Here is a 23,555-nt window from a genome sequence, read left to right as displayed (position 1 = left end):
CTTAACCACCCGGAGAGTTAGGAAGTTTTTCCTAATGCCCAGCCTACACCGCCCTTGCTGCAATTTAACCCCATTGCTTCTTGTACCAACCCTCACAGGTTAAGAAGAAAAAATTTCTCCCTCCTCCTTGTAACAACCTTTTATGTACTTGAAAACGGTTATCACGTCCCCTCTCAGTCTTCTCTTCTCCAGACTAAATAAACCCACTTTTTTCCATCCTCTCTCATAGGTCATGTTTTCTAGACCTTTAATAAATTTTGTTGCTCTTTTCTGGACTTTCTCCAATTTGTTCACATCTTTCCTGAAATGTGGTGCCAAGGACAGCTGTAGCCGCCGATAGGACAAGGAGTTCTGAATCATTGTCATCAGACACTAGCCGTTATCTGGTCTTGAATTAGCTTTTCCTCCTCATTGCCTGCACAGACCTTCCTGGTTTTCCAGGTGAAGAGAGGGGGATGGAAAACTGAGCATCGGTGTTGGACAGGTAGGTCTGAAACAGTCAGACAGATACATAGATGATTTCTCCAAGCTTATGTGGAGTCTGTACTGCAGGCCACTCACCTCCACATCGGTAGGCCCTACCAAAACATGCCTTAAAGAGCTGCTAAAGGTGGCGAACTTATTGTGTAGAATATAATTATAGGAGGTGAATTTGCTTGACTTGAAACTATTAATTTGGGAATCAAATACTCCTTTTTAATTTTATTTGATCTGATCAATAGGGGTAGCAGTTTGATTCTTCCTGGGAGCAATGGTTGTGCTGATCCTGAATGAAATGAATATATCAGAGGGGTAGCCGTGTTAGTCCGTATCCACAAAAACAACGAGAAGTCTGGTGGCACCTTAAAGACTAACAGATTTATTTGGGAGAAGAAGAAGAATTCAACAACAAGAAGAATTCTGCGTGGACTCTTCCTGACGGTCAAAATGACAGATTGGATTTCTACGTAGAGTGCTTCCGCAGACGTGCACAGGCTGAAATTGTGAACAAACAGCATCACGTGCCCCATAACCTCAGCCGTACAGAACGCAATGCCATCCCCAGCCTCAGAAACAACTCTGACACTATAATCAAAGGGGCTGACAAAGGAGGTGCTGTAGTCCTCATGGACAGGTCGGATTATGAACAGGAGGCTGCCAGGCAACTCTCCAACACCACATTCTGCAGGACACTATCCTCTGATCCCACTGAGGAATACCAAACGAAACTACACCATCCGCTCAACAAACTCCCTGCTACAGCACGAGAACAAATCTACACAGACACCCCCAGAGCCCCGACCAGGGGTATCCTATCTGCTACCCAAAATCCATAAACCTGGAAACCCTGGATGCCCCGTCATCTCAGGCATTGACACCCTGACAGCAGGATTATCTGGCTATTTGGACTCTCTCCTCAGACCCTAAGCTACCAGCACTCCTAGCTGCCTTCAAGACACCACCGATTTCCTGAGGAAACTACAATGCATCAATAGATCTTCCTGCAAACACCATCCTGGCCACCATGGATGCAGAAGCTCTTTATACCAATATTCCACACGAAGATGGACTACAAGCTGTCAGGAACAATATCCCTGATCAGGCCACGGCACACCTGGTGGCTGAGCTTTGTAACTTTGTCCTCACCCGCAATCATTTCAGATTTGGGGACAATTTATACCTTCAAGTCAGCGACACTGCTATGGGTACCCGCATGGCCCCACAGTATGCCAACATTTTCATGGCTGACTTGGAACAATGCTTCCTCAGCTCTTGTCCCCTAGCGTGCCTCCTCTACTTGCGCTACATTGATGACATCTTCATCATAGGGACCCACGGGAAGGAGGCCCTTGAAGAATTCAACCCCACCATCAAGATTTCAACAATTTCCACCCCACCATCAACCTTAGCCTGGACCAGTCCACACAAGAGATCCACTTCCTAGACACTACAGTGCAAATAAGTGATGGTCACATAAACACCACCCTATACCGGAAACCTACTGACCACTATTCTTACCTACATGCCTCCAGCTTCCATCCGGGACACATCACATGATCCACTGTCTACAGCCAAGCCCTAAGATACAACTGAATTTGCTCCAATCAAAAAACTCAGATAGGTCTGTAGTGCAGACCTGGCCTCACTCTTAAACTCTTGTACCAGCAACCTCTGGGGTCCTTATAAAATCTGGGTTGGATTCTCAGGACTGTTCTTTGACTTCCTAAATCCTGGACCGGTATCAGGAGGGGTTAACCCCTGGGCATTGCAAGAGTCCTTCCATAAGCAAGATAATCTCACAGCCCACTCCCATCCCCTTGCTTCCCTGGCCTTCCCCACTGCAGTTTATGTCCTGTTCTAATGACCTGATGACCTACCACAAAGTGGTTTTTGGATCACGGTGATGTCCACTTGGTTCAAACTGTGGAGCTGCTAAGCCTAGCATTTGCGGTGACACAAGAGGGGACCCAAATTATACTTGCTATCAGTCCTCATCCTCCAGGATATAAACTGATCATCAGCTGAGGTCAGGAAGACCCTTCCACCCAGTGTATAGGTTTGCACAATTAATGGGGATGTGAAATGTGATCAGCCCTGTTGCTGGAAGCACAAGATACAGATTTTATCTTGAACCAAGTCTAAGTTAAGTTTTAGCACTAGAAAGCTTTTTATCTGTATTTCTCTTGCAACCATTTCTGGCTTCAATGCCTTGTACTTGCACTCACTTAAAATCTCTCTCTTTGGAGTTAAATAAACTGGTTTTATTCTTTAATCAAAACTAATCCAGTGGGATGGTTAAACTGGGCTGGCTGGTAACTCCAGTTAAAGTAGCAGACGGCTCGACATTATTTCCTTACGGGGAGAGGGAGGTAAATTGCTGATATGTCCAAAAAAGGGCTGGGCACTGCAGGACACACTTTTCTGTGCGGGAAATCCAGGACTGGGGGTGTGTGGAGGTCACCCTGCAAGAGGTAGCCAAAGCTGGCAAAAGCCAGGCTGTCAGACCGCTGGCTAGTTTACTCAGAATGCAGAAGTGATGTGTTCTGGTTCCAGGGCTGTTCTCAGGGTTTCCTTCCCCATAAGTTAATCAAACACATTCTGTGGAATCTCTCCACACTTTCCGGGTTGGTTTTTCTCCTGAACTCTGCTGACACGTGGCTTGTGAAGGCAGCACAGACAGAATAAATTGCCTGCCTTTGCCTCCAAGAGCTCACTTCACAGCTTCCCGGGGAAGAAAGGAACAGTTCTACAGCAGAAGGAAACCCACTTCAAAGTCACCATGATCAGCCTGAGGACAGCTCTCCTGGCCGCCTTCCTCCTGGGGCTTTCTTATCAATATGCAACAGGTGAGTGGGAACCTTGATACAGGAGCAGAGGCCAGATCCTCAGCTGGTGTAGATAGGAGTAGTTCCATTGAAATCTGTGGAGCTATATCGATTTACATCAGCGAAGGTTCTAGCCCCAAGTGTCTGGAATTAGGGAGTTGGTGGCCTGCAGCAGAGGTTTTACGGAGGGTTTTAGAAACCACCTGAGAGAATAATAGTAGAGAAAAATAGACTAGACGTAATTCAACCCTGAACTGAGCAGGTCCAGCTCTCAATGGAGTCAATGGAAATTGAACCTGCTTATGACATGGCTGAATATAAGATTAAAATTTCATTCCGTCCTCTTTTATTAATGAGATTTGCATGTAAATAGGATCTGTGTTTAATGGTTCATCTCCTCTTGCTGATAGTCCCCCATTTGATTGCCATAATCCTCTTGTGACCTTATGATCATTCCCAGGGTAAGTAATTGTGACATGACAGCCACAGGATTCTGACTTCATTCGAGGGTTACATAGCAGCAGAGAGCAAGCTTATAGGAAAGAAAAAATCTGTTGTCATGGAAGTGTCCTTAAGTACTAGAGAATAAAGGGAGGGAAAGCCAGAATAATACATTTCAGCAAATTTGTTTCTAATTACTATAAAGTACTGGCTACTGTGTATTTGTACCATTGCCCCCTACAGGATGGAATTAGTATTATTCAACTGTGTGTCATGAGTCCTATACTGCTAACAGTTAATGGAGAGTTCCCTTTAGTTTAAGTGGTAAAAGGCTGGGCTTTTTTGAATCTACATTTTCCAAAGTGACAAGTTAGTTTGGGTACCTGAAGTTCTGGGTAGGCAAAGGGAGACCTTTTCAAGGGGGCTAGTTTTCAGATGGTCGGTGCTCAGCACTTTCTGAAAAGCAGGCCTCTTGAAGGCATCTCAAGTTGTGCATCCAAAACTGGAGACACCTGAAATCATTAGCCCCGTTGGAGAACCATGGCCAGAGCTGAGCTCAAACCCAGTGTAGCTGTGAAATGCATTGAAGCCATAGTGCAGCTCAGAATGACTCCAGTGAAGTACCAGGTGGCCCAGGTGTGTTCCCATACGCAGCTGTGCCATCAACTTTAACGTGTTCTTTCAGATTCAGGTCTCCAATACAGTAGCCAAAATGGACAGAGATTCTTAAACTTAACTGCATCTTAGCCTGGGAATTCCCGCTCCTGTGGAGACAATGTCAGCCACGCTTTTCACAGTTTTAATGTAGTTTTCGTGAGGTGACTAAAAGGGAGAACAGAGACCCTGAGAAATCCCAATACCAGTCTGTTCTAATGCAATGGCTTTGGGATTAACTAACTCTCTTTTTCACAGCCATATCAGCTACTCCCGTGGAATGTTGCTTTGATTACATGACTGGCGCCATTCAGCTTGCTAAACTGGTGGATTTCTACGGGACCCCCAGCGAGTGTCACTTACAAGCCGTTGTGTAAGTAGAAACTATTCCCTCCAGGGCTGATTGTCCTCCTACCCTGTTACGGTGCACCTCACTGGCAAGCCAGAGAAGGTGTCAGCCTGAGATGCCAGCTGTCACCTCAGGTTACAGAGACCACAGGGTCATGTTGCGCTCTTATATATGGGAGGTTTTCTTTATAAAGAGAGTAACACGGTGTAATCTCCAGAAGTGAGAAGTATCGTTAATCTTGCTGCAGGGTATTATTGAAACAAATAGCTCATGCTCTTGAGTCTTGCTAGGCCATCTAGATAAATGGTATAGCACTTTTTAATAGTAATTTGTATTATAATTGTATCTAAATTCCCCAGTCTTGATCAGGGCCCCGATGTGCCAGGCGCTGTAGATACGTATATAAATTATAGTCCCGGCTCCAAAGAGTTTACAGTCTAAATCGACATGACAGACAAGGGTGTGGGAAACTGAAGAAAGGAAAGGGAAGGGCAAGATGTTTCCAAATTAAAATACAAAGGTGCCTCTTTTTAATGAGCTCTCTTGCTTTTCCATTTGCAGGTTGGAGACGGTTGCTGGCCGCAAGGTCTGTGCTGACCCCTCAAAGCTTTGGGTGAAGAGAGCAATCAGGGTCTTGCAGGAAAAGAGGAAACAAACCCCTCGTCCTGAGAAGCACAGATAAACATTCCACCCAGAGCCACGCCAGAAACTACTGCCTCCGGTTGTCTCTGCACATTTCCTGTCTTCATTCCACATACCTCACTGGACAGTTCTTGTTTCAGCACTGACAGACAGACAGCTCAGTCCTGAGAGAGTGAGCGAGCTCTGTGCACTTACCGACGGACACACTGTGCACTACAGCCAGCTACGTTGTGTTTCAGACTGTAAGTGTCCATGCAAGAACACCTACAAGCTGTGACAGACGCACATATAATAAAGCTTCATTGCTACACTGCAAGTGTTTGTGAGTGTTCATGCTCCTCACCGGTTGGCATTAATGGCTCGACAGGCTACACTTTGCTGATTCATTGAAAGAACCACAATCAGGAAGCCTCATTGCGAGGGTGGGGGGGAGGGGCTCCTTTCTGTGACCTCCCACTCTTGCTCAGCAAATGAGGTCAGTAGAGGGCAGGCCAGGGGTTAGGAATTAGAAAAAAAAGAAAAAAAAAGCCACCACCCAAACAAAGGCAATTCCTCATGGCACGACATGCACGTGCTCTGAGCAACTGGCTCCCCTGCCAAAGAGGTGTTTGCTCAGGGGAAGCTACAGATCAGTGAAATGCTGCCCGGCCTCCAGCTTCTCATCTCTGGCACCTACCTTCAAACAGGCTGACACAGAGTTTAGCCCACTGGTTCTCAAACTTTTGTACCGGTGGCCCCTTTCACATAGCAGCCTCTGAGTGCGACACCCTCTTATAAATTAAAAACACTGTTTATATATTTAACACCTTTGTAAATGCTGGAGGCAAAGTCGGGTTTGGGATGGAGGTGACAGCTTGTGACCCCTCCATGTAATAACCTTGCGATCCCGTTGGGTCCCAACCCCCGGTTTAGCCCAATCCTTCAACAGAGCCAGGGATCAGTATTCCCCAGCTGTGACTACTTCACTGCCATTGCCGGACCATTTATTCCTTATGGGTCCATCCTGCGTGTAGTCACAGGTTACCCCCTCCTCCCATGGGAGTTACTCCTCTGCACTCATTTTCCACCCCCAGTATCTCCACTGTTTGCCCCCCCACACACACACACAAGGAGCAGCTGCCATTTCTCCACAGGAGCTGCCCATGGGATTAGGGTGCCAGCAAAGCAGGTGGGACCCCCAGTAGTTTAAAGCAGAATGCCAGGTAGAGGTGCACCCCCACAGCTGTAAGGTAGCAGGAACTGGCTTCCCTGTATAATCCATGGGTCTGGGGCGGAGCCATAAACTCCTCTTAGTGTATTTTCGTGACACGTGCCGAAAAGTTCATATCAACCCTATTGGCTGCTGGCGTAATTCAGTTAAAACACGACCGGTAGCAGGCCCTGGCCTCACACACACACACACACACTTGGGGAAAGGAGATTTTTGACTGCTCCAGAACTCAGCTGGGCAGCGGGATCTTTGCTTGCACAGCTGCTAAGGGTTACAGATTGTCCCAGGTCACACAGCGGGTCAGAGGCAAAACCAGGACTAGACCCTAAATCCCCTGACTCCCAGGCCAATGCCCTGTTCTTTGGGCCACGCTGCCATCTTGTGGGCAAAGGGGGCAATTGAGCTTTTCCAGGAAGTGCTGAAGAATGAGGACAGGGCCCTGCCGCTGACTCTCTTCCCCTCAGCTCCCTGGAAAGAGCCCTGCCCATTAGCACCACATAGATAGAAACCCTGCCCCCACCTCAGCTTCATGGCTAAACCCGTTCGCTCCCCCCGCCCCCCCAGCTCCTATTTGCTCTCACAACCTCAGTACATTTAGAAAGGATTTGGAGTGACGAAATGCACGTGGGAAAAGAGACTCCTCAAGCCCCATAAGCACAGCAAGCTCGCTGGGGTGTGTAGCACAGAGGGAACGGCCCCTGATGGCCTCTCCGGGGGGACGCAGGCAGCTTGCACGAGGGAGCTGAGTTGATAACGGAGGGGAAAGCAGCCCACACATGCCAGGAGTGCTACAATCCGGCAAACAGGGATACATGAAGAGAAGAGTGAGGGGGGATTTGATAGCTGCTTTCAACTACCTGAAGGGGGGTTCCAAAGAGGATGGAGCTCGGCTGTTCTCAGTGGTAGCAGATGACAGAACAAGGAGCAATGGTCTCAGATTGCAGTGAGGGAGGTCTAGGTTGGATATTAGGAAACACTATTTCACTAGGAGGGTGGTGAAGCACTGGAATGAGTTACCTAGGGAGGTGGTGGAATCTCCATCCTTAGAGGTTTTTAAGGCCCAGCTGGACAAAGCCCTGGCTGGGTCCTGCTTTGAGCAGGGGGTTGGACTAGGTGACCTCCTGAGGTCCCTTCCAACCCTGATAGTCTATGTATTAAAATCTCAGCATCGGTCTGGGGGTCGGAGCTTTATTCTCAGGCCCTAAGCGCTCTGGGTTGTTTATCGAGCCCTTCGAAGATCATGGGCTGTATTCCGCTCTCAGGAACGGAGCTGTGCTTGAAGTACCTCACGCCATCCAAACTAGGCCCCAGGCCGGGTGTCTCAGGGCAGAAGCATTCAGGGGTGTTGCGGGGGAGGCCGACTGTAAGTCACGATGGGCCGGGCTGTGTTTGCATGTCACTCCCATTTTGCACACCCACCCCAAACCCTCCAGGCCCCAGACTAGCCCTGAGTATATCACCCCCTGGACAGTTGTGTTCCGTGGAAGGGCCGGCGACCACACTAGACGGGAGTGCTGGTGGCAGGGAGCGAAGAGCAAGCGATTATGCTCGTGAGCTCTCCTCACAGAGAGCAGCAAACAGCAGGACACCCTGTGATTGGCTCCGGGCCAGGCTGTGCTCCCTGTATCATCTCAGAAGAGGGGCCAGGATGCCACGTACACGTCTGGGCCTGTCACCCAGAGAGGAGCTGCTGGTTGTGCTGCCTGAGCAATAGCGGTTACAGCACTGCTTTGAAAGCACAGGACGGCAACTCGGAAAATGAAGTCAGCTGCCTGGGGCGGGAGCAAACCAGTGGGCTCACTTGCGGGGGGGGGTTGGACTATTTGCCCTGTTGCTGGTACAGTCGCAACACGGGCACCCACACCCAGAGGCTGCTTCCACTAATTTTGGCCTGTAGCAGTCAGTCTGCCATTCCTGAGCCTCTGCTGCCCACATCAGGCCCTTCTAAGGTAGAGCAGCCCCATTCTCATTCCTTGGGCCCCCGCGTGCCGCCACCAGCCCCCTTCACATCTGTGACCCTCTGCTGCCCTCGTGCGTCCACTTCCCTCCACTGATGTAAAACTGCAGAACGTCTTTCCAACTTCCTCCGGCAGCTCAAGTCGAAGTCACTGCCCCTTGTCAAAGGGCTCTGTGCTGCTTGGCTTTTCATGTGACCATGCAGAGAAGACGCAATGCACAGCTGCTGAGAACATGATTCCCCAGGGTCCTGTAATAGTCCGATGTTGGGGCCGTGCCCTCTCAGGGGCCGTCAGGGGCCAGGCCGCCTCACTACACGGCCCAAATCAGTCTCCGGGTTCTGAAGGTCTTGGGGTTTTGCCCCTCAAGCAGGGGCTGAACAGAAGGCACACGGTTACTGCAATGAGTCCCAGCCCTCAGTCAGGGTGGGGCAGCAGACACTAGGTCTAGGCTCAGATCCTTCCCGCAGGCTGAACACCCATAAAGTCAATAAGCCACGGCCCTCATTCAGGGCGGGGCAGCGAACCAGTTCTAAGCTCTGGTCCTGGCAGCCGGAGCCGAGCAGTTACAAAGTCAGTAAGCCCCAAGCCCTAGCTCAGGGCGGGGCAGCACACCAGAGTCCAGGGAGCTCAGATCCTTCCTGCAGGCTGAGCAGTAACAAAGTTAACAGGCTAAGCCCAGGCCCTCAATCGGGGCGGGGCGCCAAACACAGCAGTTCTAGGCTCAGCTCCTTACAGCAGGAGCTGAGCAGCAATTAGTTCAGGGCTCAGGTCCTTACATCAGGAGCTGAGCAACAATAGTCAGTAAGCCCCAGCCCTAGGTCAGGGTGGGGCAACAAACAACAGTCCCAGGGGCTCAGGTCCTTGTCCCAGGGGCTGAGCAGTAATACCAGTTCAGGGCTCAGGTCCTTGCCTCAGGAACTGAGCAGTGGCACCAGTCTCAGGTCCTTACTTTAGGAGCTGAGCAGCGGCATCAGTCTCAGGACGCCCAGGCCCTCAATCAAGGCGGGGCAAGAAACAATAGTTCAAGGCCTCAGGTCCTTATAGCAGGAGCTGAGCAGTAACAGTAGTCTTAGAGTTCAGGTCCTTGTTGTAGGAGCTGAGCAATAGCAATAGTCTTAGGAAGCCCCGGTAAGTGCCGGCTTCTCTGCCGGATCGCCGGTAGGAGGGGGAGTCTGCCACCCGTGAGTGGGGTGGCAGGGGGGGACACAGGCCCACCCAGTCCACTGTGTCCCAGCCCGGGGCCCTAGCAGCGGTGTGGATCCGCTGCAGTCAGTGGGGATCCTGGCCGCAACACACTGACATGGGCACGTCAGTGCCCACAGCCAGACATGGGTTGGCTACCCCCGGGCTACACTCCATTTCCCCCTCCTCGGGTACCTGCTCGCTGCTGGGGTCCCACACCATGGGCTCCTCGGCGTGCTGAAGGCGGTCTAGGTCGGGCTGCTCCTCCGGACTCGGGTCAGGGGATCGCTCGGGCCGCTCCTCGGGGTACCGGGCTCGGGGCAGGCTTGGCCAGTCCACCTCGGGGTACCTGGCTCGAGGGAGGCTCGGTCGGTCCGCGTCCGGGTACCTGGCTCGGGGCAGGCTCGGTCCGTCCGTGTCAGGGTACTTGGCTCGGGGCAGGCTCGGTCCGTCCGTGTCCGGGTACCTGGCTCGGGGCAGGCTCGGTCCGTCCGTGTCAGGGTATCTGGCTCGGGGCAGGCTCGGTCCGGCAGGAGCCTGATCAGGAGCGTCCGTCCTCTCCGGCCGCTGGGCTCCAACTGAGTGCTGAGGCCGGGCTTTTATACTTCCTGTCCCGCCCCTTGACTTCCGGGGGGCGGGAACAGGCGGCGGTGGCTCCGCCCACTGAGGTGGCTGTTCCGGTTCCTCCCTCTCAGGGGCCGTCGGGAGCCAGGCCGCCTCACTACAGTCCAAAAAACACTTTGTGGTAGGTCATCAGGTCATTAGAACATTTAGGCTCTAACCTACAAGCTACCAGCTGTGTCTGTGTGAAGCCTGCTCAAAGAAATACTTTGTATAAAACTTGTTAAACATTAATTAACTCTAAGTAAGCCAAAACAGTAGCTGTTATAGTGTATAGATAGAGACCCCCACCCTCTGTAAGTTTTCATCTCACTTTATTTTTGATTGTTAAAAGACAGAGAGTCTCACATAAATTGGTAACACCCCAAAAGGTAAAGAGACAGTGAAATAGATGTGATTAAGATAGAAAATGTATGTGAATGAGTGCCTAGTTAGGGAGTTACCAGCCTGAAGAATTCAGTGTTGGCCGAAGAAGGTGTCAAGTGGGATCAACCAGATGACCCCCGAAGGGCAAACTGGAATCCACCCCACCACACCTCAAAGGAAGGAAAAACAAACATCTGATAACATGGAGCCAGCCACCTGCTGATTGATTTAGCAAAAGCAGAATGAAGCAACTCTCATGGACTGACATAGGAATAATTTCCTATAAAACTGGACTCTGAAGACTGAGGACTTTGAGTCTATGGTTCTGCTGCCAGCCTCCAGGAGCATCAGGTGCACCTGACCTGGACTCGGCTCCACTCTTGTGTACAGGATACCTGGCCAGTATTCTGTCACAAGCAACTTTAGGCTGGTAACTATAACATCTATACAGAACCTGAATGAATGATTGAGTAAATGAATATATATATATATGTATATATGTGTGTGTGTGTGTATAAGAAATAAGTAGTGATAGAAATAAGTAGTAAAACAACGTGGTTTGCTTTTGTCTTTTGCTTTACTATTATATTTACAATAAATGTGACATCTTTGCCTTATCCCTCTTAATAAGATCCCGCTGGTTTTTATTATATTGGTATAACAGTATCATCCTCCTTGTGTTTCCTCCTGGTATCCCACTCCCCCACTTACCTCTGGGCTTAGGTCACCATCCCCCGGTGAACCTAGTTTAAAGTCCTCCTCACTAGGTTAGCAGCCTGCCTGCAAAGATGCTCTTCCCTCTTTTCATTAGGTGGATCCCATCTCTTCCTAGCAAACCTTCTTCCCAGAACAGCATCCCACGGTTGAAGAATCCAAAGCCCTCTCTTCGACACCATCTGCGTAACCACGCATTCACCTCAACAATTCGATGGTCCCTATCTGGGCCTTTTCCTTCAACAGGGAGGATGGACAAGAACACGACTTGTGCCTGAAAATCCTTTATCCTTCTTCCCAGAGCCATGTAGTCTGCAGTGATCTGCTCAAGGACATTTTTGGCAGTATCATTGATGCCCACGTGGAGAAGTTGGACGAGGTAGCGGTCCGAGGTCTTGATCAGTCTCGGCAGACACTCCGTCACATCCTGGATACTAGCTCCAGGCAAGCAGCACACTTCTTGAGTCTCCTGGTCTGGTCGGCAGATGGATGACTCCATCTCCCTTAGGAGGGAGTACCCGACCACCACCACCTGTCTCCTCCTCTTGGGAGTGGTAGTCATGGAACCCCCATCCCTAGGACAATGCATCCTATGCCTTCCGGCCAATGGGTATCCTTCTGCAGCTATTCTGAGGGGAAATGGGTCCTTTTCCCACAAAAATTGTCTATAAGGGACTGCTGCAGGCAGCAGGTGGAGAGATAATCTGATCAAAATTATTTGACTTGTAACCCTTCTGCCCGTCTGAGTTGGCAGCAACAAGGGCCGGGTTCAGTATCTAGGGGTTCCGTTTCAAAAACGCAGTGCAAAACCGTCTCGAGCACCCAGTGACCTGGGACAATTACATACCACCCTCCTGCGCCTCTAAGAGGCAATACTTGCCCTCTCGCAAGCACAGAGTCTGAGTGTAGCAAATTCCTTTTAATAAAGGAGGAAAACAATGCGGCATTATGTTGGGGAAACACCACAAACAGGATTCAGAACACAAACCATGAGCAAAAGACCCACGCCCAAGTAAGTTTGGCAGTGTCCTTTTCCCCTCGGGGTCTTAAGTCCAACCACCCAAAAGATCACCCCAAAGTCCCAAAAGTCCAATACCCCAAAAGTCTCTTGAGTCCAGCAACCCAAAAATCACTCAAAAGTCCAACAACCCAAAAGTCTCTGTCCCTGGTCAGTGCAGCCCCAGAGTTCAGAAGTTTATCTGCAGAGTTTTACCCCCCGAGCCTGGGTGGAAATTGGGGGGAGGGAAGAAAGGGGCACACAGGGTGTTAAGGGTTACCTTACATGGTCCGAGGCCGATTGCCCCGCCTCTCCGTGGGGTTCTGCTTCAGCCTTCACCACGAGTCGCTCCACTCCATCAGCCATCCCGTGGGCTGCTCCAACCATCCCGCAAACTGCTCAGCTCCGCCCCACTCCACGTCCCATGGGCCACTCCAACCAACCAGCAAACTGCTCAGCTCTGCCAGCTGCTTAGCAATATATCTTCAGGCTCCCCCACCAGTTAACACAGCACTCAGTGATCTCAGCTCTTAGTAATTTTAGTTCTTTAGTGATTTCAGCTTGTAGTAGGGAAGCCCCAGTGCTGGTGCACCATCGGTCCAAAGTGAATTCAGCACATCAGCCTGTAACTAGACTCTTAATGGAATCAAAATTAGCCCTGCTAGTCAACAGTGGAGAGACGATGAGGTGTGGTTGGTGTTTCAGGCCCTCAAAAGGTGCCCATACCATCCAGTACAAATACCTGTTCCCCAGTCTCTCTCAATTTACTGGGTTTTGGAACCCATGTCCCTTGTCTAGCGATTGCTACGTAGTTGGTGGTGAGTCCCTCTGTCATAAAACAGTTCCACTGGCCTTGATTCACATAATCAGGGTAACAACACTTTATTTTTCCTGCCCCAATAACAGAGAAACTGGGGATCCCACAGCAGCCAAACTGACCATTTGGGTGGCTGTGAGCTCAGGCCAGGCGGGGTGGGTTTGCCTATGCAAACAAGACCAGCCCCTGAAGTTCTTTTCCACAACTCGCCACAATTCACCACCAGATGTCATGGTAGAGCTCATCCTGACTCGGCTTACAGACTATTGGGTAACGTAATCAAAATCACTAAAGGAATGTCAGGGGTTTCTATTGGAACGTGACTTGGCCGCCCCTGGCTGTCTCTGGTTGTACAAGATGGGAGTGTACAAATAAAATAATCGCAGTGAAAGGAATGTTAGGCAAAAGAGAATTTTGTGTGTGTGTAATTAGGTAAGGTTTTAAGGACCTAAACTAACACTCATGTTGTCATATCTTGTTTTGTAGGTTTAAGATGAATTGGTTTGGTTCTGCTTTGTTGGGTTTTTTTTTATAATGCCACTGAAAATCCACTAGAATCATTCAAAGTGGCAAAACTGACAGACATTTTTTGCCAGACCCAGGTAATTAGTGTTGTTTGGGTTTGGTATTTAGCATTTAACCCTTAAGGTACCTCACTACTTTATAAAGTTCAAGACCAAAGTTATGGCTGTAGTAAGGAACAGCCGGAACCAGAAGAAGGGAGAAAGATTATTAATTCCTTTTTTTTGGTCACAATAGAAACATTAAAATTGATATGGCTAATATAATGTTATAAAGGTTAAACTATGGAAAAAATGTGCATTTTCCCAGGACGTGTGCAGCGTATATTGGAGAAGGGGTAGAAGAAATGCAGACAAAACATGGTACTTAATTAAAATCCTGTTAGGGCTCCAAAAGGAACCACAATAGGTTGTGCTCTCTTTTTCAGATCTGTGTGTGTTTTGGAGCAGGAGATGAAAGTGGAAAGTAATCAGAACTCTGGTGGAAGTGGAATGTGTCCCCTTTAAGACAGTCTCTAAGCTGCTGATAGCTTTGGATCCAAAAGCAAGCCAGAAAGCCTCTGTGTGGATGCAAATTACCTAGCTGATGGCGGAAGGAGAGATCCGCCCATAAGTGGCAGCACAAAGAAGCTGCAAATAATGAATAAATCTGGTCAGCAAAAAAGCCACTAGAAGACTCAGATTGTGGCCCTCCAGGAAAGGGAGATAAAAAAACAAGTCAAGCCTGAAAATAAGGGGGACAGGTTAACCCTAAGATGTGTGTGTGTGTGTGCTGTGCGTGCGTGAACGTGCATGCACACACATAGTGCTAAAATCTGAAGCTGTCTCTCAGCTATTACCTGAGAAGAAACTTAAAGCTTGGTACGGCAGAGAAACGATTGCAAGCCTGGTCTGTTGTACAAGAGGGGAAACTGAGGCACGCCACCTCATGAATTTCATAAATAACCCGTGAGTGGGGTAATTCCCTAGCCTGTCAATAGAACAAAATAAGAACAGCCTGGAGGTAATTCTTCTTCTGTTTTTCCTGCAATTAGCAAGGAGATTTGTAAAAGGAAGTGGTATTATTATTAAGCAATAATCTGTCCCCACTAGGGGGGTGGAAATTGTTTCTTTTGTTTTTCAGACACTCTACAAGCAACCTGAGGCCAGCAGAAAAATGACCCAGAATACCATGGATCTATGTTTTGTTTTGTTTGTCTGTGGTGTTTGTCTTGTTGCTAGCACTGTTGTGTTTCAATGAACAGAAAACTTCAGGACGTGGGTGGGGGATGGCTTCAAAAGCTAACCTGGGAGGGAGATGCGTACGGGAATGCAAAATGCTCAAGGAGGAGGCCAGCACCTGTGTAATAGCTACCATGGTACTTGGAAACGGAACAGCAACTAAGGTGGTCCCCACAAGCCCTGTGTGAATAATGAGAAGGGGAGGAGCTCGCTGGGAATCAATGGAGGGGTGTGTGAAATGGTGGAAATCCAGAGAAGATGTTTGGATGTGCCCGTCTCCTATCACTATGGAGGAGCAGGATCAATGGCCTATGGCAAGGGGTGGACAATTGGGTGTACTGTGTATATGGTGTTTTGCTGGGAATGTATATATTACTAGGGGGCACAATTACACCAGCACATAACCAAACTACACACTGCTATCCTGACTTTGGTGCACAAATGGATCTGTGAATCTTATTGCTGTGAATAATTGAACCAGGGCATACTGCCTGATTCCATACCAAGTGGTTAAGTTGGTTTGGACAATAACCCATTTCTCTGTGGTCATTCAATAGACTTATGATATGGACAAAAGCACGCAAAATCTGCAGGGGCGGCTTGTTGCAACTCCCAGCAACTGGACACATTGAGATCTTGACCCTGTTGAAGGAGGAGAGGCAGGGTTTTGGTGGTGGCTCGGATGTTGGACCATGCTGCAGTGGTCAGGACTCTCAGTGGTTCTGTGGATTATTATAGCGGCTGGTATATTGTTAAGTATACTTGCGTTACGTTGCATATAAAAATAACCTATAAGTAATGTAGTAAGCGCCACCCCCCCCCCCGTCCTCCCAGTGTACTAGACAACCTGGACCCAACCTTCTCAGGTTCACTATAATGGGAAGCCTGAAACACTAACTGAAATAGGTGTGGCACGCCCGTACGAGAGAAGGTGCAGAGCACTATACTACACAAGGGGCAGTGGGACAAATGGAATATTGACACCTTCCATCTTAATGCCTGGCCCAATCAGGAAATGTGTCGCCATATGTCCTATGCTTTTCCATATGTCCTGGGCAGGAGGATCCCAAAAGAAAAAGAAAAAAAAAGGGGGTGGAGTGTTAGGATATAGATATTCTGCCCTGTCTGCAAAGGTCTATAAGAATTTAGGTGTATTCTCATCACTTAGCTAGTTATAGAGGTACAAAACAAGAATCAAAATCAGTCTGCCTGTTGATAGGCCTTCCCTCACTATGATAGTCTAAGGCCTTGTTCTTAGGCTAAGGCCTTTGGCTAAGCAGCAGGGGCAGCCGTAAGCTGGAAAGCGAACGGTCATGTCCTCACCAGTCACACTGAAATAAGGCAGTTTTGGGCTGTTAAAAAGCTGATCCAATCTATCCCCTCCAGAGAAAGGGAAGAGCCTAGAAGATTTTAAAAAACTTAGTTTGCTAGCGTCCTGTCTGGCAAGAACTCACTTATCAATAGCTGGGATGTGAAACCCTCATTTCTGTATTGTTCTAGCACTGCAGTCTCCACTTCCCTATGGTTTGACTGTATAATCTCGGTCTGGTTCTGTGATTGTTTCTGTCTGCTGTATAATTAATTTTGTTGGGTGTAAACCAGTGAAGGTGGTGGGATATAATTGGTTAAATAATCATGTTACAGTATGTAAGGATTGGTTAGTTAAATTTCAGTAAAGTGAATCGTTAAGGTAGAGCTAAGCAGAACTCAACTTTACTTTCTGCAGTCAGTCAGAAAGTAAAGGGGTGGGGGAATGGGAACAGGGGTGGGGGAATTGGAATCATGTTTTGCTAAGGGGGGGGATGGGAACAGGGACACAGGCAAGGCTCTGTGGTGTCAGAGCTGGGAAGGGGGACACTGAGGAAGGAAACTGGAATCGTGCTTGCTGAAAGTTCACCCCAATAAACATCGAATTGTTTGCACCTTCGGACTTCAGATATTGCTGCTCTCTGTTTACGCGAGAAGGACCAGAGAATGGGAGGGTGAAGGGATAAGCCCTCGAACAATTATGAGTCTTCTCTACAGCCTTAGGTAAGAGCCATATGGCTTTTGGCTCATGCACTAAGCTGCAGAGGCCCCAGATTGGATCCCTCCCACCATCGACCGGGCTCTGCCGGTGTCACATTCTCATGCCTGCCTCTACTGTGCTCAGGTTAGTTCGAGCACTAGGAAGCCATGGAATGGTTTCGGGAGGTAACTTTTCGGAAGAGCTGGTACTTTAGCCGAAAGATGCTGGCTGGGTTTCCTGATCAAAGCCGCTTCTTTCAGCCTCTCCCGGCACTGAGCTGCTAAAACGGGGATGATGCAATTTCCCACCATTCATTTTGCTGCTGTTGCAAAAAGCAGCCTCCAAGGCACCTTGCACTCCTCAGCCACAATGAGCCCGGCTGTAAGTGAGCGCGTGATGTGTCTCCAGTAGAGCTGCACTAGCTTATACCAGGGCTGAACGTTTCCCAGGTCATTGTCCAGGCTGAAGCAGTTGTTACATCCCCTCAAAGCTGCTGTGGACTACAAGGCTCCTGCAGATTCCTAGGGTCTGATTCTCAGTTCCTCTGTGTCTGTGCTTGGGGCAGAGGCTGAAGTTAGGCCAGTGCAGGTGGCTTTAAGCTGCCTTTGCAGTCTCTGTATTCTCTGGCTCTTCAGGGCCCTGTCTGGCCCTTGCTGTCCATTAGAGCAACCTCATGGCTGCTCTAAATTGTGTTCTGCTTCCCACGGCCTCTTCTGGAGCTTGGAAGTAGAGAACAAATTGCAGTGGGGATCTGAATGGTGGGACTAATTGGGAATCAGGCCCCAAAAGGCTGCACTGGAACCCCTGCTCTTAAAAAGCAAGGAAAGAGCGGCCAACATTATCATAGCTGGGAGCCTCCAGAGTCCATCTTCAGGCACGTAAATAAAGGCCTTTTCAGCAGGGGAGTGCAGGGGGGAAATGTAGAGCCGTGCGCAGTGCAGAAGGTGCTCACTTCCCTTCGCTTTTCCTTCCTCATCTAGGAATCGCTGACTGAATTTCTTAATTGTGCAAATTCACCAACGCTTGATTTGCATCTGGCGCCTGTGGCAGAGAGAGAGAACAAAAAACAGGCTGAGCTAGGCAAGAACTTCCCCACAGTATGGTTTCCAGGGCTGTTCTCAGGGTTTCCTTCCCCATAAGTTAAATCAAACACATTTTGTGGAATCTCTCCACACTTTCCGGGTTGGTTTTTCTCCTGAACTCTGCTGACACGTGGCTTGTGAAAGCAGCACAGACAGAATAAATTGCCTGCCTTTGCCTCCAAGAGCTCACTTCACAGCTTCCCGGAGAAGAAAGGAACAGTTCTACAGCAGAAGGAAACCCACTTCAAAGTCACCATGATCAGCCTGAGGACAGCTCTCCTGGCCGCCTTCCTCCTGGGGCTTTCTTATCAATATGCAGCAGGTGAGTGGGAACCTTGATACAGGAGCAGAGGCCAGATCCTCAGCTGGTGTAGACAAGAGTAGTTCCATTGAAATCTGTGGAGCTATATCGATTTACATCAGCCAAGGTTCTAGCCCCAAGTGTCTGGAATTAGGGAGTTGGTGGCCTGCAGCAGAGGTTTTTGGGAGGGTTCTTGAAACCACTGGAGAGAATAATACGTACAGTAACTCCTCACTTAAAGTCATCCCAGTTAACATTGTTTCCTTATTAGGTTGATGATCAATTAGAGAAAATACTCGTTTAAAGTCGTGCAACGTTCCTTTATAAGGTTGTCAAATATCAGGGGGTAGCTGTGTTAGTCTGTATCCACAAAAACAACAAGGAATCTGGTGACACCTTAAAGACTTTCGTGGGTAAAAAACCTCATTTCTTCAGATGCCTGGAATGAAAATGACAGATGCCGGCTTTATTATACTCATCAATCATGACCTCCTCATCAATTATTGGGAGTGGACTACATCCACCCTGATTGAATTGGCCCTGTCAACACTGGTTTTCCACTTGTGAGGTAACTCCCTTCTCTTCATGTGCCATTATATAATGCCGGCATCTGTAATTTTCACTCCGTGCATCTGAAGAAGTGGGTTTTTTACCCACGAAAGCTTAAACCCAGATAAATCTGATAGTCTTTAAGGTGCCACCGGAATCCTTGTTGTCTTTATGAGGTTGTTTGGCTTCCTCTGCCCGCCTGCCCGGTGCTCCTGCCAGGGCGTGGGCAAGGCCCCAACCCCGCTCCCTAGCATGAGCACTGGGCGGGTGGAATGAGGCAAGCCCCCACACCCCGACCCCGCTCCCCGGCAGGAGCGCTGGGCGGGTAGAATGGAACAAGCCCCCGTGCCCCGACCCTGCTACACCCCTGCCTCAACCAAACCTCACAATCATCATTGGTGCGTACAGTATTACATTGCTTGTTTAAAATTATTTGAGACATACTGCATATGTATATAATGTCTGTTGTCTAGCAAAAAAAATAAAAGTTCCCTGGAACCTACCCCCCCCCCCCCACCATTTACATTAATTCTTATGGGGCAATTGGAATCACTTAACATTGTTTTGCATAAAGTAGCATTTTTCAGGAACATAACTACAATGTTAAGCGAGGAGTTACTATAGAGAAAAATAGACTAGACGTAATTCAGCCCTGAACTGAGCAGGTCCAGCTCTCAAAGGAGTCAATGGAAATTGCATCCACTTATGGCGGGGCTGAATATAACATTAAGATTTTATTCCTCCTCTTTTATTAATGAGATTTGCATGTAAATAGGATCTGTGTTTAATGGTTCATCTCCTCTTGCTGATAGTCCCCCATTTGATTGCCATAATCCTCTTGTGAACTTATAATCATTCCCAGGGCAAGTAATTGTGACATGACAGACACAGGATTCTGACTTCATTTGGGGGTTACGTAGCAGCAGAGAACAAGCTTTTAGGAAACAAAAAATTTGTTGTCATGGAAGTGTCCTTAAGTACTAGAGAATAAAGGGAGGGAAAGCCAGAATAATGCATTTCAGCAAATTTGTTTCTAATTATTACTGGCTATTGTGTATTTGTACCATTGCCCCCTACAGGATAGAATTAGTATTATTCAACTGTGTGTCATGTGTCCTATACTGCTAACAGTTAATGGAGAGTTCCCTTTAGTTTAAGTGGTAAAAGGCTGGGCTTTTTTGAATCAGGAGAATCTGACCCACATTTTCCAAAGTGACAAGTTAATTTGGGTACCTGACGTTCTGGGTAGACAAAGAGAGACCTTTTCAAGGGGGCTAGTTTTCAGATGGGGGGTGCTCAGCGCTTTCTGAAAAGCAGGCCTCTTGAAGGCATCTCAAGTTGTGCACCCAAAACTGGAGACACCTGAAATCATTAGCCCCTTTGGAGAACCATGGCCAGAGCTGAGCTCAAACCCAGTGTAGCTGTGAAATGCATTGAAGCCATAGTGCATCTCAGAATGACTCCAGTGGTAAAAGGCTGGGCTTTTTTGAATCTACATTTTCCAAAGTGACAAGTTAGTTTGGGTACCTGAAGTTCTGGGTAGGCAAAGGGAGACCTTTTCAAGGGGGCTAGTTTTCAGATGGTCGGTGCTCAGCACTTTCTGAAAAGCAGGCCTCTTGAAGGCATCTCAAGTTGTGCATCCAAAACTGGAGACACCTGAAATTAGCCCCTTTGGAGACTCATGGCCAGAGCTGAGCTCAAACGCAGTGTAGCTGTGAAATGCATTGAAGCCATAGTGCATCTCAGAATGACTCCAGTGAAGTACCAGGTGGCCCAGGTGTGTTCCCATACGCAGCTGTGCCATCAACTTTAACGTGTTCTTTCAGATTCAGGTCTCCAGTACAGTAGCCAAAAGGGACAGAGATTCTTAAACTTAACTGTATCTTAGCCTGGGAATTCCCGCTCCTGTGGAGACAATGTCAGCCACACTTTTCACAGTTTTAATGTAGTTTTCGTGAGGTGACTAAAAGGGAGGACAGAGACCCTGAGAAATCCCAATATCAGTCCGTTCTAATGCAATGGCTTTGGGATTAACTAACTCTCTCTTTCACAGTCAAACCGCGTCTTCCCATGGAATGTTGCTTTGTTTACATGACTGGTGCCATTCAGCTTGATAAACTGGTGGATTTCTACTGGACCCCCAGCGAGTGTAACTTACAAGCCGTTGTGTAAGTAGAGACCTTTCCCTCCAGGGCTGATTGTCCTCCTACCCTGTTACGGTGCACATCACTGGCAAGCCAGAGAAGGTGTCAGCCTGAGATGCCAGCTGTCACCTCAGGTTACAGAGACCACAGGGTCACGTTGCGCTCTTGTATATGGGAGGTTTTCTTTATAAAGAGAGTAACACGGTGTAATCTCCAGAAGTGAGAAGTATCGTTAATCTTGCTGCAGGGAATTATTGAAACAAATAGCTCATGCTTTTGAGTCTCTCTAGGCCATCTAGATGAATCGGATAGCACTTTTTAATAGTAATTTGTATTATAATTGTATCTAAAGGCCCCAGTCTTGATCAGGGCCCTGATGTGCCAGGCGCTGTAGATACGTATATAAATTATAGTCCCTGCTCTAAAGAGTTCACAATCTAAATCGACAAGACAGGCAAGGGTGTGGGAAACTGATGCAAGGAAAGGGAAGGGCAAGATGTTTCCAAATTAAAATACAAAGGTGCCCTTTTTAATGAGCTCTCTCGCTTTTCCATTTGCAGGTTGGAGACGGTTAGTGGCCGCAAGGTCTGTGCTGACCCCTCAAAGGTTTGGGTGAAGAGAGCAATCAAGGTCTTGCAGGCAAAGAGGAAACAAACCCCTCGTTCTGAGAAGCACAGATAAACATGCCACCCCAGAGCCATGCCAGAAACTACTGCCTCTGGTTGTCTCTGCACATTTCCTGTCTTCATTCCACATACCTCACTGGACTGTTCTTGTTTCAGTACCGACAGACAGACAGCTCAGTCCTGAGAGAGTGAGCGAGCTCTGTGCGCTTACCGACGGACACACTGTGCACTACAGCCAGCTACGTTGTGTTTCAGACTGTAAGTGTCCATGCAAGAACACCTACAAGCTGTAACAGATGCACATATAATAAAGCTTCATTGCTACACTGCAAGTGTTTGTGAGTGTTCATGCTCCTTACGGGTTGGCATTAACGGTTCGTCGGGCTACACTTTGCTGATTCATTGAAAGAGCCACAATCAGGAAGCCTCATTGTGAGGGTGGTGGGGAGGGGAAGCTCCTTTCTGTCGACCTCCCAGCTCCAGCTGTAGGGGGCAGTGCTGCAGCTCATTGCACTCTTGCTCAGCAAACGAGGCCAGTAGAGGGCAGGACAGGGGCTAGGAATTAAAAAAAAAAAAAAAGCCACCACCCCACCTCAGCTTCATGGCTAAACCTGCCCCCGCCCCCCAGCCCTATTTTCTCTCACAACCTCAGTACATTTAGAAAGGATTTGGAGTGACAAAATGCACGTGGGAAAAGAGACTCCTCAAGCCCCATAAGCACAGCAAGCTCGCTGGGGTGTGTAGCACAGAGGGAACGGCCCCTGATGGCCTCTCCAGGGGGACGCATGCAGCTTGCTCGAGGGAGCTGAGTTGATAACGGAGGGGAAAGCAGCCCACACATGCCAGGAGTGCTACAGTCTGGCAAACAGAGATACATGAAGAGAAGAGTGAGGGGGGATTTGACAGCAGCCTTCAACTACCTGAAGGGGGGTTCCAAAGAGGATGGATCTAGACTGTTCTCAGTGGTGGCAGATGACAGAACAAGGAGCAATGGTCTCAAGTTGCAGTGGGGGAGGTTTAGGTTGGATATTAGGAAACACTATTTCACTAGGAGGGTGGTGAAGCACTGGAATGGGTTACGTAGGGCATGGGCGGCAGGTTTGTAGAAATTTTGGTGGTGCCCAGAACCCGCCCCTGCCCAAACTCTGCCCCCCCAAAACTCCGCCCCCACCTGCCCAAGACTCTGGGAGGGATTTTGGGTGGGGGAGGAGGTCTGGGGTGCAGGAGGGGTGCAGGGTGCAGGCTCTGGGAGGGAGTTTAGGGAAGGGAGGGGATGCAGGGGTGGGGCTGGGTTTGGGGTGTGGGAGGGGGTTCAGGGCTATGGCAGAGGGTTGGGGTGTGGGGTGAGGGCTGTGGGGTGGGGCTGGGGATGAAGGGTTCATGATGCAGGAGGGGGCTCAGGGCTGGGGCAGAGGGTTCGGGTGTGGGGGGATGACGGCTCTGGCTGGGGCTGGGGATGAGGGGTTTGGGGCGCTGGAGGGGCTCAGGCAGAGGGTTGAGGGTGTGGGGTGTGTGTGAAAGCTCTGACTGGGGTGTGTGGGCTCTGGGGTGGGGCAGGGCTGGGGATGAGTTTGGGGTGCAGGCAGGCTGCTCCGGGACAGGGGCCAGAGAGGAGGACTCCCCCCAGCCCTTTCCCTGCTGGCAGCAGCGAGCTCTCGGGAAGGAGCCCCCTTTTCCCGCCTCCCCCCCAGCAGCACACTCACCCCCACCACTGTCACTGCATGTGCTCCTAGGGCCTCTCTCAGGTCCAGGAATCTCCCTCGCCTCCCCCATGGTGGGTGCCGTGGGGTGCTGCGTGCGCCTCCTCCCCTGCTGTTGCCCCTGACTGTAGCCTCACTGGGGGTGGG

At 49.1% G+C, this 23,555-nt stretch overlaps 1 protein-coding gene across 3 annotated transcripts; it reads left to right on the top strand.

The window, feature by feature from the left end:
- Positions 1-3,092: 3,092 nt before the first annotated feature.
- On the top strand, positions 3,093-22,033 carry LOC123349076 (C-C motif chemokine 17-like). 3 transcript variants are annotated; one of them, XM_044986810.1, is made up of 3 exons: positions 3,093-3,326; positions 4,659-4,773; positions 5,311-5,695. In XM_044986810.1, the coding sequence occupies exons 1-3, from the start codon at positions 3,260-3,262 to the stop codon at positions 5,429-5,431; spliced, it is 303 nt and encodes a 100-aa protein (XP_044842745.1). In that variant the 5' UTR covers positions 3,093-3,259; the 3' UTR covers positions 5,432-5,695. The 3 variants fall into 3 exon arrangements, with proteins under 3 accessions (XP_044842745.1, XP_044842744.1, XP_044842743.1); XM_044986809.1 differs by lacking the exons at positions 4,659-4,773; positions 5,311-5,695 and adding exons at positions 20,992-21,106; positions 21,643-22,033 and having other exon boundaries at positions 3,095-3,326; XM_044986808.1 differs by lacking the exons at positions 3,093-3,326; positions 4,659-4,773; positions 5,311-5,695 and adding exons at positions 18,156-18,410; positions 20,992-21,106; positions 21,643-22,033.
- Positions 22,034-23,555: the final 1,522 nt, after the last annotated feature.

This window comes from Mauremys mutica, chromosome 14 (assembly GCF_020497125.1).
Source record: "Mauremys mutica isolate MM-2020 ecotype Southern chromosome 14, ASM2049712v1, whole genome shotgun sequence".
Taxonomy (NCBI): domain Eukaryota; kingdom Metazoa; phylum Chordata; order Testudines; family Geoemydidae; genus Mauremys; species Mauremys mutica.
Note: the sequence above shows the minus strand (reverse complement) of the source record. Positions and strands in the feature narration are given on the sequence as shown.

What these genes read in the sequence shown, in the direction of transcription:
- LOC123349076 (XM_044986809.1), top strand. Translation starts at nt 3,260, where the DNA reads ATGATCAGCCTGAGGACAGCTCTCCTGGCCGCCTTCCTCCTGGGGCTT. An exon ending in TTCTTATCAATATGCAACAG is followed by an intron (nt 3,327 to 20,991) that starts GTGAGTGGGAAC and finishes TCTCTTTCACAG; the next exon opens with TCAAACCGCGTCTTCCCATG. An exon ending in TGTAACTTACAAGCCGTTGT is followed by an intron (nt 21,107 to 21,642) that starts GTAAGTAGAGAC and finishes TTCCATTTGCAG; the next exon opens with GTTGGAGACGGTTAGTGGCC.